Source organism: Eulemur rufifrons, chromosome 6, assembly GCF_041146395.1.
Source record: "Eulemur rufifrons isolate Redbay chromosome 6, OSU_ERuf_1, whole genome shotgun sequence".
Taxonomy (NCBI): Eukaryota; Metazoa; Chordata; class Mammalia; order Primates; family Lemuridae; genus Eulemur; species Eulemur rufifrons.
Window position 1 is genome coordinate 44,185,032 of NC_090988.1, and position 18,821 is coordinate 44,203,852.

At 36.1% G+C, this 18,821-nt stretch overlaps 1 protein-coding gene across 1 annotated transcript in view; it reads left to right on the forward strand.

The window, feature by feature from the left end:
- Positions 1–497: 497 nt before the first annotated feature.
- DLG2 (discs large MAGUK scaffold protein 2) overlaps positions 498–18,821 on the forward strand; it is a 1,100,864-nt gene continuing 1,082,540 nt past the window's right edge. The window contains exon 1 of the mRNA XM_069469139.1: positions 498–599. Within this exon, the coding sequence (XP_069325240.1) occupies positions 498–599 (102 nt within the window). The remainder of the gene's footprint in view (positions 600–18,821) is intronic.

An 18,821-nucleotide genomic window follows, 5' to 3' on the forward strand; every position in this document is an offset into this window, starting at 1 on the left:
CAAGCCACTGGCTTTTTACCAAATCGGGAGAGCTGCAGTATGAGTTTTTTGTTTTTTTTTTTTCTCCTTCGGAGGGAATAATTTCAGCCCCCTTCAGCTCGCATGACAATCTTGTGTGACTGGGGCGAGTAGGCGGGCACATCCTTTTACATGCTAATACTGCCCCACCTCCTTTGAACCCTCCTCTAAGCGCCTCGCTTCCTTTTATTTTTATTTTTATTTTTTTTTTTTTAACCTCCCCTAAATTCACCATAGGGTTGGGGGGGGAACCCTTGGTTCTATCCCTGCCCCCACACCTCATTCCCTAGGGAAGGGAGACCCCGAGACGCTTGGTACTTGGCCGCAGCGTTGCTTCCACCGGGGCTTCCAGGATGGCCACGCGGGGCGCAGGGGGCAGCGATCGAAGCGGCCACTCGGTCTAGGCTATCGCTCCATGTGTCGGGAGAGCGCCGTGTTCGGGTCCCCCAGCGAGCTGCCACTGCCGCAGCCCGGAAGGAATGTCCCCTGTTGTTAAGGACCCTGACTGTTTTACACCAATGATTTGCCACTGCAAAGTTGCTTGCACCAACAACACTTTGTCGTTGATGTTTGGATGCAAGGTAGGAAGAGGTTCATGTCTTTTTAATGCATGTTGCCTCCCTCCGGGGAGAGAACAATTCTTTTTGTTGTTTGTTTATGTGTCTGCCTGTTGGGAGAGTGACAGAAGCTACGACTGCTCTGCCCTCTCTGGGAGCCGGCTGGGTTGGGGGCCAGGAGAGCGCACCGATTTTCTGGCGTCCTATGTTGGGCTTATAACTCGGTGGTGACAGGACCCTGGTCTCTAACATAGAGGCTTCAAGAGCAGATGCGGCTCAGAAAGGAGGCGCCTTGAGTGGCTCTCTGCTTGAGATTTCGTTATGCATTTAGCTAGTGACTAGGCTCCTGGCCGCTGATTTGGGAGCTCCTGAACTCATCTCATGTTACCGTGGCCTGGAGCCCCAACCCACTGAGCCAACCGGCAGGAGTAACTAGGGTGATAGATGTATCCCAGATGAAATTAAACGCATCAGTTTGCAATTTGGCACTTTTAAATTTGAGGAGCTTATTTTTATTTTAGACAGAAAATCCGGAGCTAGGCTCATGTCCCCAATTGTGTGTGTTTTCTCTGAATTTATACAATCCACTTGAAATCAACAAACAAATTTTATCAAGAGGTGGCGCAGTTAGTGAAGTTTGTAGTGAATAACTGTCCCACCCCAGATTCTATAAAGGTGATTGGTGTTCCCAAGGAAATGAGGTTTGAAGGTTTATAAAACAGGTTATCATTCATTGCTCCTCGTCTGCAATATGTTAATTGCACTTTTTTGTTGGACCTGATGATCCACTCCCTGAAAAAGACCTATAGATGCATAGAGCTAGTGTTTGAACAGTTTTAGCTCATTAATGGTCTGAGTGCATGCCCTGTTACTCTGAGGTACAAACCTTCACTTCTTTTCGTTGTGAAAAGCTGGTGGATTTATCCAACTTATTTATATAAAACACTCTTTGTGGCCACTTTGGTGGCTCTCTAAGGAAAGAGAGAGCGCTTCATATGAAATTAACTGAAAATTTACTTCCCTACGTGAATAAATATCACACTAACCCTATTGTTCTGGAAGATAACACCAGGGATTGGATTGGACAGCTGGTAAACACTTTAGGCAGTAAAGGTAATGAAACATACACATTGAACTTCATGGATAGTGATCAGAGAAAGTGTAGGCTTAAGGAAAAATTGGAAATCAGGATTGTGAGTCCCATACTGGCTAAGCCTAGAGAATCTCTCTCTCCTCTGGGTCTCAGGTTTTCATCTATAAAATGAGGGGTGTGGATGAGATGATCTCTGAGACCTCCTCCAGCTCTAACATTCTCTGATGATGTCTTTCATAAAATCATTTAATGATAAAGTTATTGCCAGAGATTTATTTATTTATTTATTTATTTTACTCAATATAATAGGTTGCACCTTTGGATTAGGTAAAAAAAAAAAAAAAAAAAAATTACTCATACTAAATAGTAGCTAGATGCCCTTTTTCAGACCCCCAAAGAGGACTTAGAGTTGTTGAAGGTTTGTATGTTCATCAGTGTCAGAAAGATGTATGTGAATGAATAGCACCAATAACTAACTACTTAGGTCCTCTCCCACACAAACTGTCAGCCCTCTCTCATGTTTCTATCCACTTTCTCTTTTAACTGCACTTATAGTAGCATCTTAGCAATTGTTACTGTTTAAAATCCATTCCGATGAACTTAAGAGAATTGCTTTTCAGTGCTAAACGATTATTAACAAAGGTGAATTATTTGTCAAGGGAAATTAAACACAAGCTAATAATCCAATAAGATAAGTAATTGGTGTAGAGAATGTTGTTGAATATGTATTCACTCCTTCAAGCTCATTTTCAAAGAAGTTTCTTTTATGCTGTTATGTTTTCCTCTGATTTTTAAGCTGTATTAGAGGGAATTGAAATAATTACAAGCATACACAGTTGTTTAAAGGCTGGGAATTAGTTTAACTTCCTTTAAGTTCTCTTCCTTTTAGTGTTCTGGTTTAACTCATTCACTTTGTGAGAGAGATTTATGTCAATAGAGTAAAACATCTATATAATGTGTGTTGGTAGATGTTGTTCTTTGGAAAATAAATTAATGTTCTATGAAAATGAAATAATACTTTTACTAGAGGGTATATCCCATCCTATTTTGCCAAGTACTTGAATAAGATAATTCTCAAAAGCCCCATATAATGGGATCAATTATTATATTATTACCATACTTAACAGATGGTTAATTATAGAGTGGTTGATGTAAGGCTCCCACCTTAGAATTTTAGATATGGAAAGAATGCTAGAACCTTCCACTCTAACCTTCCTCTAGTGAAGTTCGTCAACACTAGGTGACAGATGACAACAGAGCATAATGTGGAAAACTTGCCTCTCGGACAGGCCTGGGTTTCAAAACTAGATTTTATACTTAATATATATATATATATATATGATTTCTCTAAGTCTCAATTTCCTCATATGTAAAATGGGCACAGTAATAACTACTGCATTACATATTATTATGTGATTATGGGAAATAAAATTTTAATGAGATACATGCAGTACTTAATATGATTGTTGCTTTTATATTGGTTTGATTATTTTCATAGCTCCACTGAGAGGGGATCATCAGTTCTAGGAGAAACCTTTTCACATAGTTCTTTGGATAAATTGTTCATCTTTGTTATGAGCTCAATCATTACTTTTCCAAAAGTTACTTTTCTCTGCTCTATGCTGTTTATATAAAATGTAGAAACCATTTGTATATTGATAGAACATTCACAAAGTAAAGTGTATTTATGAAAACTGATGAAAAACTGATACTATTAGTCCATTCAATGAACACATATTCATTTAATACAAAATGAATGCTAGACACTAGAGACATGGCAATGAACAGCTCTTGTACCCTATGTTTTCAAAGTCAAATGATATGACAGATGACTATATTGCTTGCAATACTGATTTAAGGAAAAAATATAAAATAAGAATTTTGGTGGGCTCTTTGAGCATGAAAGTGAAATGTAAATAATTGTTGAAAAATAAAAGCCTCATGGAGACATCGATGTCAATAAGGAGCCTCCAAAAACATGTAGTCATTTCAACATTATCTAATAAGTATAAAATAAGATTAATAGGATGGATATGTATTTCCTTTTCTGGAAAATACTTCGTATGGCAAAGTGTAAAACCATGTTAATATGTAGGCCAGACTATCAGTTTCAAAAACACTAAAACTATTTGTCCTTATTATCCCAAACCTAGTAATGGTTTGAAGGATGCTGAGTAATTTGAACTTCCAAAGGAGAAACTCAAAATTATTTTATTTTGTCACTTTGCCATTTCTAGGCCCCCCTTGCTCCATCCTTGCTGTAATTCAACTTAGTTAACTGACTACATGATTTATGACTATAAGTATGGACTGTCTGTGCTAGGCTCTATCCTTGGCACTGTGATAGGCATTAGAGATAAAATGTAAGGACGACACCATTCCTTTCTTCCAGGAATTCCAAGTCTATTGAGGAAAGTAATTCCACTTCCTTCCCTAAAATACAGAATACCAAGGTCCCACCTGACCTTAGTTCTCATGAGAGAACCCAAAATACCATTGTTCCAGAAAAAGTGTTCCCATTATATCAGTCCTCTTTTTGCCCCAGTCCATATGCTATTACCATATATGCAAGGCTCTTTATGGGAATGGACTTTCCATGGATAAGGAAAATTTCTAAGAGAATTTTTTTTTCCTTCAAAGTACTTCCTATGTCATTATCATAAAATAAACATCAGCTTTACCTTCACTTAACTCTGTTTTCTCCACCTGCAAGGATCCAAGTTCTGAACGTAATTTCAAGGCCCAGCCTATATATTATTTCTCTTTCCTTTATCTTGTCCATAGCTGCACCAAGGTCAGCAGTGCCTGTATGACCCCCTACTTTTACTCTCCTCTTTCCTTAGCCAAAATTTCCAAGGCAAAAATACACAAACATAAAAAGGTGGAATATTTTTTATTTTTCCTAATATTCCAAAAGTACTTTATAAACTATAATGTTATCTACAAGTATTCCTTTGCTTTGCATTTTTAATTAAAAGGAAGATGTTATTGAAATATGACTCATGTTAAAAAATAGGCAAAGGGCATGAATTTACAGTTCTTCAAAGAAGACATAAATATGGTAATAGGTACATGAAAAGGTGCTCAACATCACTAATCATCAGAAAAATGAAAATCAAAACCACAATGTAATGTTACCTCATACTGTTAGGATGGCTGTTATAAAAAAGGCAAGAGAGGCCAGGCACCAGTGGCTCACCCCTATAATCCTAGCACTTTGGGAGACTGAGGTGAGAGAATAGCTTGAGCTGAGTTTGAGATCAGCCTGAGGAAGAGCAAGGCCCAGTCTCTACTAAAAATAGAAAGATTAGCCTGTTGTGGCACATGCCTATAGTCCCAGTTACTCAGAAGGCTGGCAGGAGGCTGAGGCAGGAGGATCTCTTGAGCCCAGGAGTTTGAGGTTGCAGTGAGCTCTGATGACACCACTACACTCTACAAAGGGTGACTGAGGGAGACTCTGTCTCAATCAATCAGTCAATCAATCAATAAAAAAGGCAAGAGAAAACAAATGTTAGCAAGAGTATGGAGAAAAGGGAACCCTTGTACACTGTTGGTGAAAATGTAAACTTGTGTGGCCATTATGGAAAACAGTATGAAGGTTTCTAAAAGTATTAAAAACAGAACTAACATATGGCCCAGCAGTCCCCCTTCTGGAGACATACCCAACCAAGGGAAGTGAAATCAACATCTGATAGAGATATCTACACTCTCATGTTCATTACAGAATTAATTACAATAATTCACAATAGCCAAAATATGGAAAAAACCTAAGTGTCCATTACAGATAAATAGATGAAGAAATTGTGGTATCTCTCTCTCACTCTCTCTCTCTCTCTCCATACACACACACACACACACACACACACATATTCTATAAAGGGAATATTATCCAGCCTTAAAAAATTTGCAACAACATTGATAAACCTGGAGAACACTATACTAAGTGAAATAAGCCAGAGAAATAAAGGAATTACTACATTGTTTCACTTGTATGTGGAATCTTAAAATAGTAAAATACATAGAAACAGAGAGTAGAATGGTGGTTATGAGGGGTGGAGAAGAAATGGGGAGATGTAGCTCAAAAGGCACAAAGTTGCAATTATGTAGGTTGAATAAGTAGAAGAGAGCTAATGTACAGCATAAGGACTATAGTGTTGTATATTGTAAATTTGCTGAAAGTGTAGGTTTTAGTTGCTCTTACACACACACACAAAGTGTTACTGTGAGATAATGGATATGTTAATTGGCTTGACTATGGTAACCATTTCACTATGTATGTCAAAACATAATGTATACCTTAAATATATGCAATTTAAAAAGGAAATATGACTAAAACTTTAGAAAACTTCTCTTTTTCTTTTAATAGTCATTTGTTAATATAACAGCTTAACTGAATCAAAATATCAAGCCCTTAGGCCACATCAGGTACCTTTAATATTCTCTTTGATGCATTAGGATAGGGAAAAGTTCTTGAAAATGTTGTAGAGTCCTGGACATTTCATAAAGAGCCCTGCCCCTCAAAGGAAAGAAATCATCTGGTAGAAAACAACCTTCCTTTGTTCTATATGGTGACTCTCCCAAAAGAAGGAAGAGGGGGAGTAAGGAGGAGCTTAAAATTGAAGGAAAAAAAGGGAACTGAAAGGAGAAAGGGATGTAAAGAAGTAAACGAAAGGGGTGAAGAATTTAGTTTTATTAAACATCTAGGCACTATTTAGGTGTTTTAAAAGTGTTATTTCTTTCAATATTCATAGTTATCAGGCAAACGGAGAAAGGAACAGAAGGAAGGAAAACAGAACAGGATAATAGGAAGGGAAAGAGGGGAAGAAAGAGAAGACAAAGAAGTGAGTTGTTGGCTCCCAACCTCCCGAGGTTGCTCTTACACTCACCCAAGATCAGAGGACCTGTCAGCACTTCCCTGGTGAACAGTTCCCTGGAACCCTCAGGCTTTCTCCACCCCTCCCAGACCTCCATTTCCTGCCTAGGAAGTCTCTGTGGCAGAGAATTAGTTTTCTTTGCTCATTTGTTTATTTAGATGTGGCTAACTTTGTTATAAACGGGGAACAACCAATTGATATATCACTATGCATATTTTTGCCATTGATAGAACAATTTTTCTGTATGTATATATTTTGAATATTGCCAAAGTTTGACAATGTTGTTGTGTTGTTTTTATTTTATAGTAATATATGTTCCTTGAAATACATTAGAAAAGACAAAATCTCAGAGAGAAAACAAATTTTGGAAAATATTTCTTGTCTCAGAGAACTAGAAATAAAAACTGTTAATATTTTAGTGTATATATGCCTACTCTCCTGGTATTATTTTGGTTTCGTTGGCATATACATAACTTATTTTTAAAATGCAGTTGTAATCATATTGGGCTTGCATTTGAATATTTTAATTTCTATTACACTTGGTGAACATATTTTAATAGCTGAAAAACAGTGAACTATCATTATCTTTGGATATTTAAATTTTTCCTCCTTCAATTTTCTACCCTTAAAAGTAAAATAAAATAGACATCTTGGGGATTAAGTGTTTTTTGGGGTTTAAAATTATTTCCTTTTGACAGGATAGAATAAGTAAAATTACTAAATCAGATTTTAAGCCATTTTAAGATGCTTGATGATGGTTATTGCTGCATTTATTTTAACGATGGCTGTATAAATTTGCACTGCCTGCCACAAGTTACTTTATATGTCATAACACTCTTCAGCTTGAAATAGTTTTCATACACACACTGACCTATCTACCGTGTGCCAGACACATGCTTTACAAATGTCAACTCAATCCTTCCAGTAAGTCTTGGAGGTGGGTAGTTATCCCTATAGTACAGATGTGGACACTGAGGTATGAGTGGTTTAAGTAACTTGCCCTAAGTCACAAAGCTCCTAAGTAGCAGAGCCAAAATTGAACCTAAGCAGGTTAGATCTAGAGCCAACGCATTTCCAAAACAACTGTAGTACTCTTTCAAATAACAGGTTCCTATACTTAAATGCCTTTAAGCTATAAGTCAATTTGCATTTACACACATTTTTCAGGGACACACCTGAATATAAATGCAAGGTACATTTGTCAGAGAACTCGGCCTTATTGTACAAGCTATTTCTTTTGAGAGGAGTTTGATTCAATATACTATTTCTCATAGTATTCACACTATCATTTTCCACATTAGGTTATTAAATCATATAGACAGGAGGTGACTTACTGAAGGTCAAATAGCAAGTCCCAGAGCCAGGTCTCCTAATTTCTAACTCAATGTTATTCTTTCTGTGCCATGACTTCTAACTACGAACTAGTAGTTTTGGGAATCAAGGTGAGAAAAGAGAAACTGACAAGTTTTATCTGTTAAAAGCAGGAAAAATAACACCTTTCTTTTAGGACTGTTATAACAATTAAGTGAGATATCACATGAAAATATTTACTCTGATGCCTCGGATGTGGTAAACATTCAATACATGTTTTTTCTTCCATTTTATTAAAAACTACTTTGCATATTGGTGAAAAAGGTTGAGATTGTTGACAGTCAACTGAATAGTGTTTAGTCAAGCACATTGAAATTCATCCATCAGTAAATGAGGTGTATTTTAACCTGCCAACACATTACTAAAGTGTTTTAATGCTACAAAAGGCAGAATCTAGAAGTTTATATAATTTACACTAAAACAAAAATTCTAGATTAAGCTTGACCCAGAAAGAGAAAATGAAAAATGAGCCAATGAATGAAAACAGGTGCTGAATGTCCCAAACAAGCAGGCTTCATGGGCCTTGTGTCCCCTGTGACAATGTATACTTGCCAGTTCAAGGTCTTTTAAATATTTTTTTTAATCATAGAAAATTTGAGAGAAAAACCCCAAATATCAAAAAATAATGAGTGTTAACTTTTATGCAACTATTAAAGTATGTTCACAGAAAAGAAATGTTGAGTCATAGAATTCAGGATCCTGAAAAATCTTAGACTTTATGAAGACTTTTACCTTGTACTTACTTATGGATATCCAAGTAAAGTTCCAAAGTTCATATGGTAAATATTACCACCAATCCCTTCTGAACTAAATTGTCTTTGAACTCCTATAGCAGCTAATACTTAATCCTTGTATCTTCATTGTAATATTCAGTTGTAATTTCTATTTACCTGTTTGTCCATCTAAACTGTAAGCTCTTTAGGGACAAAGGCCATATTATATTCATTTAGCATAGTGACTGGAAGATCCAGTAAATAGAACTATGCCTGTCCCATAGAAGGCAGTCAATAGATATTTGTTGAATGAATGACTGAGTGACAGAGATGGTCATAAATGTTTACTGAATGTACAAGTGAAAAAACTAAGTGGTGTGCATTTTATTATAGTTTATTTGTTATTTTCCTTTAACAGTTTGCCTTTGAGAACCTCTTGTGTTATCAAACTTCCTAGAGATCATGTTCCTTGACATTTAGACTGGGCATTGCTCAATGTGTTACTCTGGGGTGGGAGTGAATTTTATGTGTCAGCTTAGCTGGACCATGGAATATCTAGACATTTGGTCAAATATTATTCTAGGTATATCCCCAAGGTTTTTTCTGGATTAGAATAACATTTAAATTGGTAGTCTGAGTAAAGATTGCTCTTCTTAATGTGAGTGGGCCTCATCCAACCAATTAAAGACCTGAACAGAACAGAAAGGCTGAGTAAAAGGGAAAGCCTCCTGCTTGACTTCTCTGAGCTGAAGTGTAAACAATTTCTGGCCTTTGGACGTGCAGTGAAGCATTGGCTCTTCTTTGGTTTTGAGCCTGTGTGTTTTCATACTGGAACTTATGCCATTGGCTTTCCTGGTTCTTAGGCCTTTAGACTAGGACTGGAAGCACACATCTTCAGTCTCCAGCTTCCTGATCACAGATCTTGGGACTTAGCCCCCATAATCATGGTAACCACTTCATATATATGTGTGTATATATATGGATTGGAAGATATAGGTATATAGAGATAGATACAGATATATAAACATATATCTCTGTATGTCTCCTACTGGTTCAATTTCTCTGGGGAACCCTGACTAATACAACTAGTATCTGGGGTGAGATGCCTGGACATGTCATCACTAGTAAGTCATTATTGTCTAGTAAGATGTGAAGAAACTAATAGATTATAAATATAATTGAATTTCAATGCCATAGGCATCTTGTTGCAGTTAAGGTTGTTTTCTCATCAGGTCATGGACTTATTTCATTATAAACCATAGATTATACTTCCATATATACTTCTATATGTACCACAATAGAAAACATTCAAAGCTATTTCATTGGCTCTTTCATCTGACATATATGAATGTTCTTGTCAGACTATGAACAGATTGTAAATTGTAGTGATGATAAAGAATACAATAACAATTTTACTATTTTAATTTGAATGATTAGTTTGAATAGAATAAGAATATTATCCTAAATAATGGCTTCTGAAACCTTCTAAATAAGGTAATATTTTTGACATCAATTTTTGTGTGTAATTCCTAATACAAAATACATTATTTTGATGGTGTTTCATTACATTATCTTTATTAAAGTTTTGTTCAAGTTCCCAATGTGGTTTAAACTACTTTCATGAATGAGCACACTGAAAATAGTAATAATCTCTAAAATGCTGGTCCAATGCATTGTCACTGCCTTAATACCTACATTATGGATTACCAGTGGTCCCCAACCTTTTGGGCACCAGGGACTGTTTTCAATGAAGACAATTGTCCCATAGACCGGGACAGGAGGGATGGTTTCTAGATGATTCAAGCTTATTACAGATACTGTGCACTTTAGTTCTATTATTATTACATTGTAATGTATCATGAAATAATTATACTATTCTTACCATAGGTTGGGGACCCCCGGATTAAACTAGCCAGGGATTAATGATATCATTGCATTACATCCCAAAGAGTGATATCATAAAATAATTATTAATGATATTACTTTAATAAGATCTCAAATATGATGGTAGCTACTAGCATATCAATTGGCTTGTTATCTAAGAGTAGGTGACTGATTATTCTCCTGGTGCCATATCTCCAACTATTCACATTGCAGTTTGGTGAAATTCTCCACTTGGAGAGATATAGCTATACTTGTCCATTAATAAAATTCTAGCTCCTCTTGATCATGTCTGTTATGCTTTGCATTAGAGTGGATGTGTCAGGGTAAGAGTCAAACACAGGAAGATAGTTCTTGCCTTGGGACCCTTCTGTTTGGCTAGTGAATACACATGGTAAAAACAACCAACAGAACAGGTTGGACTAACCTTTTCTGGGTAATCACCATGTGCAGGATTTTTATTCTAAGGACTTAGTATGAATTAACCTATACAGTACTCAAAATAGATTGATTTAGGAAGCCATTGATCCCTATGTGATACTATCTCTTTACATCAAGTGAGGGTACACAAAATAGTTAATATTTTAAAAATAGTCTCATACTTCAATAGGTTTGGAAGCCCTGATACAAATAATGAGAGGACAAAAGAATCAATGATTGCTTTTTGTATAGTTAGAGAAACCTCTTTGGAGGTAATCGAACTTAGTCTGGAATTTTAAAGCCTTGTACTAGGTCAGAAAGGAAAAAGAGTTTGTTTGATCATGGACTCAAATCTACCATTGATCTCTACAGTCCAAAACTTTTTCGGAAGTGTTGAAAGAACAAGATATCAGCAAGTAGTGGTGTGACACTGAAGGTATGCCTTCTCGATGGATAGAAGTGGGAAGGGAGGAAGAGAGGGAAGGAAATATTAGATTATACTTTACCCCATCCTACCATCTGGACCAAGCAGAGATACCTGGGTGAGTTTTAAGCCTGAGTGTGCTTTTGGGTAGGCAAACATAGAAGTAAGAAACAAGTCCTGGGGGGAAGAGGTTGGCATTAAAAGGTGTTGGTTGGGTGACTGAACCATTAGCTCTGTGACCTTGGAGAAGCTCTTTCATTTCTCTGAACTTCAGTCTCCTCATTATGTAATGGAGGTAAGATATATTTAGTGGTTTTACTATACCAGTCAAATAAGAAAACAACTACTACAATGTCTGGCATGTAGTTAGCCATTAAATAAATGTTAGTTTTCTTTCTTTCACCCCTTCCCATTTTACTTTTATTTGTATTAGCATAATATGATATAATAGAGAAAAAAAGCTTTTTCACTTTCACATCCAAGACTCAAGAGTGGGAAAGAAAAGAGTTAACTGTGTGAACCATATCAGCTATTAACTATATTCAACCCACCTTCACTGAGTATTCACCAAGTGCCATCACTTTCCTAGGGAAGGTTTTATTTATCATCACTAGCATATTATTAATATTAATATATATCATTTCTCCTATTTGAGGTAGTGCTGGCATAAATTTCCACACTCCCATGATTTTACCTCAGAGTCTGCAAGAGGATGCCTCCACTCCCCGAAGCACCTTCCACGTGAGCACAGACTGAGTAATGTGTATGTTATGATAGCTGTTGTTATCAGAGGTATTGATGCCTGAAAATATTCAACTAGATAACCATTTGCCTAACATCTGCACCTGAGAAAATATTGTTTTATATTTTCTTTACTTAAAAGGCCAAATGACCATCCAAAAGAAATGCTCCTTGGGATTCTTTAGCCTGCCTAATTCCCACATAAACCTTTCTTGAGTTCAGTAAAATGAAAACATTTTCTCTCTATGCTTGAGCCTTGTGCATTGCCCTTTGCTGAAGCTATTTCCCCAGCAAATTTCTATGATTGGTCTCTCAAGCCAGAGGGAAGAGAGGGTTTTATAATGAAAATGCTGACAGGTTCTTATCTATAGCAGTATGACTGGGGATACTATGATCTCATTTATTGTAGAAACCGGATGCCTATTTTGGCTGAAAGAGAGCAAGCTTCCTCCAGAACTCTGGGGTTTTGAATTTTCATCTTGAAATGTTTGCAAGGAAAAAAAAATAGCTATAGGGAAATAGGAAACCAGGGCCATGCAAACTATACCTTTGTTCTTCAGGTAAAAGTAGTAAATTTAATTTCAATTAGTATCTTAGATGAAGGTGGCCATAGGGTTTAAGCAGTTGGAAATGAAGATTGTGTATTTGTTTGTTGCGTGCGGTACTTACCTCTTTGTAGTGGCTTTATCTGGCTATTTAGAAAGAGTACCCCAATCTGGTTCTTACTCATATTTTAAAATAATGTTTATCATATTATATAGACAGCATTCTGAAACTAGTTATCTTTTATCCCTCAACATAACATCTCTGTGAGGTAGGTATTTTATAGATGAATTAACTAAGGAACACTGAGTTGAAAATTCTTTTCACTAGAGACATTTAAGCATCAGGCTGAAGACAATTTCTCTGTGATATTATTCAGGTGATTAAATAACTAGTTGGGCTAGACTGGATGTCCATTAAAGTTCCTTTTATATGCATACTTCTTAAATTATGCTATGACTTGCCCAAGGTCACAAAGCATGTTATGGTGGCTCTGGAGTTTAAACCTGTGTTTCTGAGCCTAAGCCCAGGGAAAGTCTCCCTTTTTCTTGTTTGTCCCTTCTTAACCATTTCCTAGGAACCGACCATGTTTCCAAAGCAATGAACCAACATATTTCTGGGATGCTGCCAAGAGCAGAAGGAGAAGTTGGTGCTTGTCTCATAATATTCATTTAGTATTTATGTGATCAAAATGCATGTTACCTAGCTGAATCTTGAAAGGCAAAAGGTGCACAGTGCAGGGATCTCAGCAAATGCATATAAAGTCAGGTAAAATTCCACCTATGCAATGAAGATAGACAAATGTTTCAGATAGTAAGGGCAGAAGTAGAGCTGAATGACTTTAGCCTATTGATCTCTTCTTTCCTCTGATTTCTAACCTCTCGCAGGAAGTTCCTAGCTTGAAAATATGTCTATCATACTCTTGAAATGGATAAAGGTGAAAGTATGAAGGTAGGCCAGATGAAGGCCACTGCTATCTTTCCCTTTCATTTTTTTACATTTCACTTTGGAAGTCCAGGAGCTGGATATTACCTTCCTACTTTCAGTCTAATCAGTCTTATGTATACCTCCAATATCAGTTATTTCTACACTTAGTGTCAAGCCAAGAAACTCAGCAAGAATTTGCATGTGCCAAAAGCCCTGCTACTTCTCCTACAGAGATTTGTGGACCCAAATATATCTTTGACTAAAAGATGAAAATCTTTATCTCTGTGTAAAGTTGGCTTAGGTGGTAAATGTTCTAGGTTCTAGGGAGGCAGGAAAAAAAATCACCTAAAGAGTTAATTTCAGATCAACCAGCTGTCTACAAACAACCAAAGTCTAGGTGTTGGCTTGTGGAGCTGAATTTGCTGGGCTTGGCTAATTTCTGGACGTTGCCAGATACTCTTGCACATTTTTTGTCTTATTGATTGAACTTGAGAAAATAACTCCTAAATTTTTCAAGAATAACCTGAAATGTGTTATTTTCCCCTAGCACAGCTAGATGTTCTGCAATTTTGAATGAGCATTTGGCATTGGCATATAAATCATCTTTATATGCATTTTTAGAGAAGAAGTCTATCTGGAAAACCCTAGACTTCCTTTTGCAGTTTTTAGTTTAATTTTTCCTCTCTACATTTAATTGATGATGTTTTATTTTACTTAGTTTCTCTCTAAAGCCGTTTTGGAAAACTGCAGCGTCTTCAATTCCAATGCAAACAAATTTTTATCAATATTAGAGATAATGAATGGACTTAAGTAGATTTACAGAAGTTCAGCATTTTTTGTTCTTTTTGTGTGTGTGTGTGACTAGTTACATATCAAGATTACTTTCTTACTTCCTGTCTGAAGAAGTAGATTTGCCAAAGTGAGTTCCGTCAGTCCTGCAGTATTAATGTACAGGACTTGATGTTGTGCCTCATAGATAATGGTGGTTTTGAAGATTCTAATCACCTATTACAGACTCAGTTCCACTTAATCTAATTCCATGTTAAATTGTGGTGAATCTATCAAGGTGTTTCAATATACCATTCAGAAAATATTAATCAGATGGTTCACCTGGTATGTCCACAGTTGCTTATTTTCAAACAAATAATCCTGACATATTTAACAGTTTGAAATCCTTCCCTTGTATATAGTTTGGCTGTTAAGAGCCATCAAGGCACTCTTTACATAGCTGCCTTTGATTCTGAGTTATCTATCACAGTGTATTGTTACTTAATTGTTACATATAAACATTCTACTTGTCAGCAAGAACATTATTAGTTTGTTTAGGAAATAAAGTATTTATCCACTTCTACACTTGTCCAGTGCCTTACAATGATATGGAATCTTTCCAAGGAGGGAGGAAATCAAAGAAATTTTAACAGAATCCTTGTTTATCCTTCAGTATCCAATTTGTATCATCTCCTCATGGAAGACATCTGTGGGCACCCTGTAATGTCTGCTCCCATGGAATCATGTACTTCTTTCTATCATATTTAACTGAATTATCACAAGGTTCTAATTCTATAAGGTGTCAGACTTAACATCTTGAATACCTAGCTACTAGTATGGTGATTGCAACATACTGAATGCTCAATATAGTATGTTTGTTGAATGAATGATTTATATAATCTTTATGTTTAATTATTTAGGCAACTGATAGCTAGTGTTAATTTTAAAGAAGAAGGACCTGTCCTACTTTTGTTAAAGCTTCCCATGCCTCACCCACAATGACACCCATCATACTTCATTTTTAGGATATATTTAGCTGCATATAATTTCTACTGAACTCCACTTTATGAGATCAGAGGGAAAAATGACGTATTTGATAAATATATGTTGAATGAGCAAATAAAATAATCCCTCAGTCCCTAAGACTAAAACCTAGAAGTTGGTTGATAAATACTTGGTAAGAGAATGCACGGATACATGAATTACTATAAACAACCCCCATAATAGCCTAAATTTACTAAGTTACTTTATATCCATCTTAAAACAGTTTACAGTTTCCTAACAGATGAAAGGACTTTGTTTTGCTTTTATTGCTTATAAACTGACAGAAGCTTTCATCTCTCTGACAGCCTCATAATCCAGGTATTGTCAGTGTCTTTAATAGAACTGAATGATTTGTAGTAGGACTGGTAAGAGGAATTGGTCTTGTACTTCATAGAATGAGGCCTGGCTCCAGTGCTACAACAGGAACCTTTCAGCCTTGGTGTTCTGGTCTTCTGGATTTGGTAGTTATGAAACGGTCCAAGGAAAGCAGATCTCTGGAAAACTCCCATATGTATGGTAGGTTTTTCAGCACTGCCATCTTCTCCATCCCAACTAAACTAGAATTACCAGTCCCTGTGTAGGTCCTGCCGAATTAAGTCATTTACTTTCCATTTGTTAGTTAAACTACTTTGAATGCTTCATTCCCTTTAAGAAATTGTTCTGGCCAACTAAGCAGAACTGCTAAACACTGTTGCTAAGAGCAACCAGCTAAAAAGTTCTTAAATTAACTAACAAGCCACTTCAAATCCTTTCTAGAAATGAATGTGTGCATGTGTGTGCGTGCACATGTGCCTACTTAAATAACAGATGTATATATAAACGAATAAACCAGTCATTACCTATAAGTTCAGGTTAAATCAGGACTACTGTCTAGAACTAATCAAGAAGAAGGAAATGAGAGTGCTTTATAAAAGTAAGAAAATGAACAAATTAATTACTTAGGAAAAGCTCTGGTTAATAATGGTTAAGCCATTTGAATATAAAAATGTTCCATATTTTTAAAGTATGATAGTGGTATGAGTTTTGGGGCTACATATAGAAAATCTAGGTTGTATACTCCATGAGAGCCAAGGCTTTCTCTTATGTATCTATCACTTAACCCCTAATTCTCAGAAAAATACCTAGTGCATAATGAGTGCTTATTAATATTTGCTGTATAAATGAAGGAATGACTATCTAAATAGTAGTCCAATTTTTATCAGGGAAGAATTGGAGGCATAGGGTAATAAATAGCGTTGCACAGGTTTATAGAGAGAAATGAGTGAAGTTGATCTTCAAACCCAGGTCTGCCTAACTCTGAAAACTGTACTCTGAAGAGAAATTTCTTCTTTTAAATACTTTGCAGGAAAAATAAATAACTTTGCAGGATGCAGGTTTAGACTCCTTATGACTTAGGAGTTGGCATCTATGTCAATAGATAGTATATAATGGAGGTAGAGATGTGAGTTTGCAAATTCCACAGATCTGGATAAAAAACTCAACTATTACCATTTATTAACAATGCATAAATGAGAAAGATACTTAAAATTCCTGAAGACTAGTCTTTAAATGCAAAATGGAAATATTAGTGGCTTATTAAAACACATTATGAAAATTAAGTAAGATTATAAATTAAGTATATAAGCAGTTAATATGATATATTCTGAGAAATATTTCCTGCTACTATGACTGTTATTTAAAGCAGAGGAGAAAAGAATATGATAACGTGATTCTGGGGAATATATTCCCCCCAAAATATATATATACTTACGTACATATATGCCTCTCATCACTACATACTTGTGGCACTATTTTTTTAAATCCAGTTTTTAAGCTAAGGGGAAACTAAAATAATATGATTCAGGAGCTCTTATAGACCTTACTAGTCTAAAAAGCTATTTTTATTGTCTTATTTAACACTGCCACTGAGAGTATCTTCAAAGTTGATTGTCATCAAATATATATGCCAAAACCAGTTTTTTCTCTTAATTTCAGCCCTTGAGCCCTAACCATCCAATTGTATGTTAATATTTTGAGAAAAATATAATTTAGAATGGAACATTTTATAGACTTGAGCTTTATTTGTTTATCTCAGAGGGGGAGAATTTGTGGAATAGAACTACTTGACCCTTACAAATATAAGTGGTAAACATTTGCTTCCTTCCTTTTCTGAACCACTTGCTTCAGCACCCACAGCTTGTCTGGGTGGAAATCACCCTCTTCAATATCTTGTGGCTTAGCTCAAATCTAATCTGAGGGAAGAAAGGACAATGATTTAGAACAAGTCAAAGGTTTCAGGTTTTTCTTTAGAGAAATTTAGTAAACCTGACTACAGTGCACACAATTGAAACCATGATTCATGTGAACTGTGGGACTTAACAGTATTTCTTGTAAAGATAGCACATTCATTTTTTTTTAAAAGAAAGATGACTCAATTCATCTAAGCATAGGAGCACCTCATTCTTCTAGCATAATAAGGAATTGTGGTTCTGCTTAAGCACATTTTTCTCAAATAAAGTAAGCACCCTTTATGTGTGTAAAACATTTTTAATTTTAAGCATTTTTGGTGAAATTCTTTTGAAGTATTGCATAAATGTCCCTGTTTCAATGATACTATGAGGAACAAATTAAATCAGGCATGAAATTTCTTTAGGAAAAAGTTGATTATCTCAATATGTAATTAGTGACTCATTTTCTATGTATCAAGTATGTATAGATTGTTTCATGTGCCAGACACTGTATGAGGCTCTGAGAAGGCAATGATAAAGAACATAGACATGGTTCCTCCTTCATGGAAGAGATAGATGACTTAAATACATGCACAGTAACAGCTAGAAAGAAGGGCAAGATATGATAGGAGTTTAAATATACAAGGCCTGACTTAAACTGTGAAATTACTGAAGGTTTCATTGAGGAAATAATATTTGGAAAGGATGGGTTAGAATTAGAAGGGTCATAAAGAATGGCTGTGGATGGTAGGGTTAGGGATGCTTTGAGGCAGAGCAAAAGGAAATATTTGAGAGAATTATCATGGCTTAGTGACTGATTAATGGGAAAGGGAGGTGAAAACAAGGAAAGAATCAAAAGACATTTGAAATTAAGCTTGGAGTTCTGGGAGAATGATGTTGTTTTTTTTTTTTTTTTTTTTGAGACAGAGTTTCACTCTGTTGCCCAGGCTAGAATGAGTGCCGTGGCATCAGCCTAGCTCACAGCAACCTCAAACTCCTGAGCTCAAGCGATCCTCCTGTCTCAGCCTCCCGAGAGCTGGGACTACAGGCATGCACCACCATGCCCGGCTAATTTTTTCTATATATATATTTTTAGCTGTCCATATCATTTCTTTCTATTTTTTTTTTTTAGTAGAGATGGGGTCTCGCTCTTGCTCAGGCTGGTCTCGAACTCCTGAGCTCAAACGATCCGCCCACATTGGCCTCCCAGAGTGCTAGGATTACAGGCGTGAGCCACCGC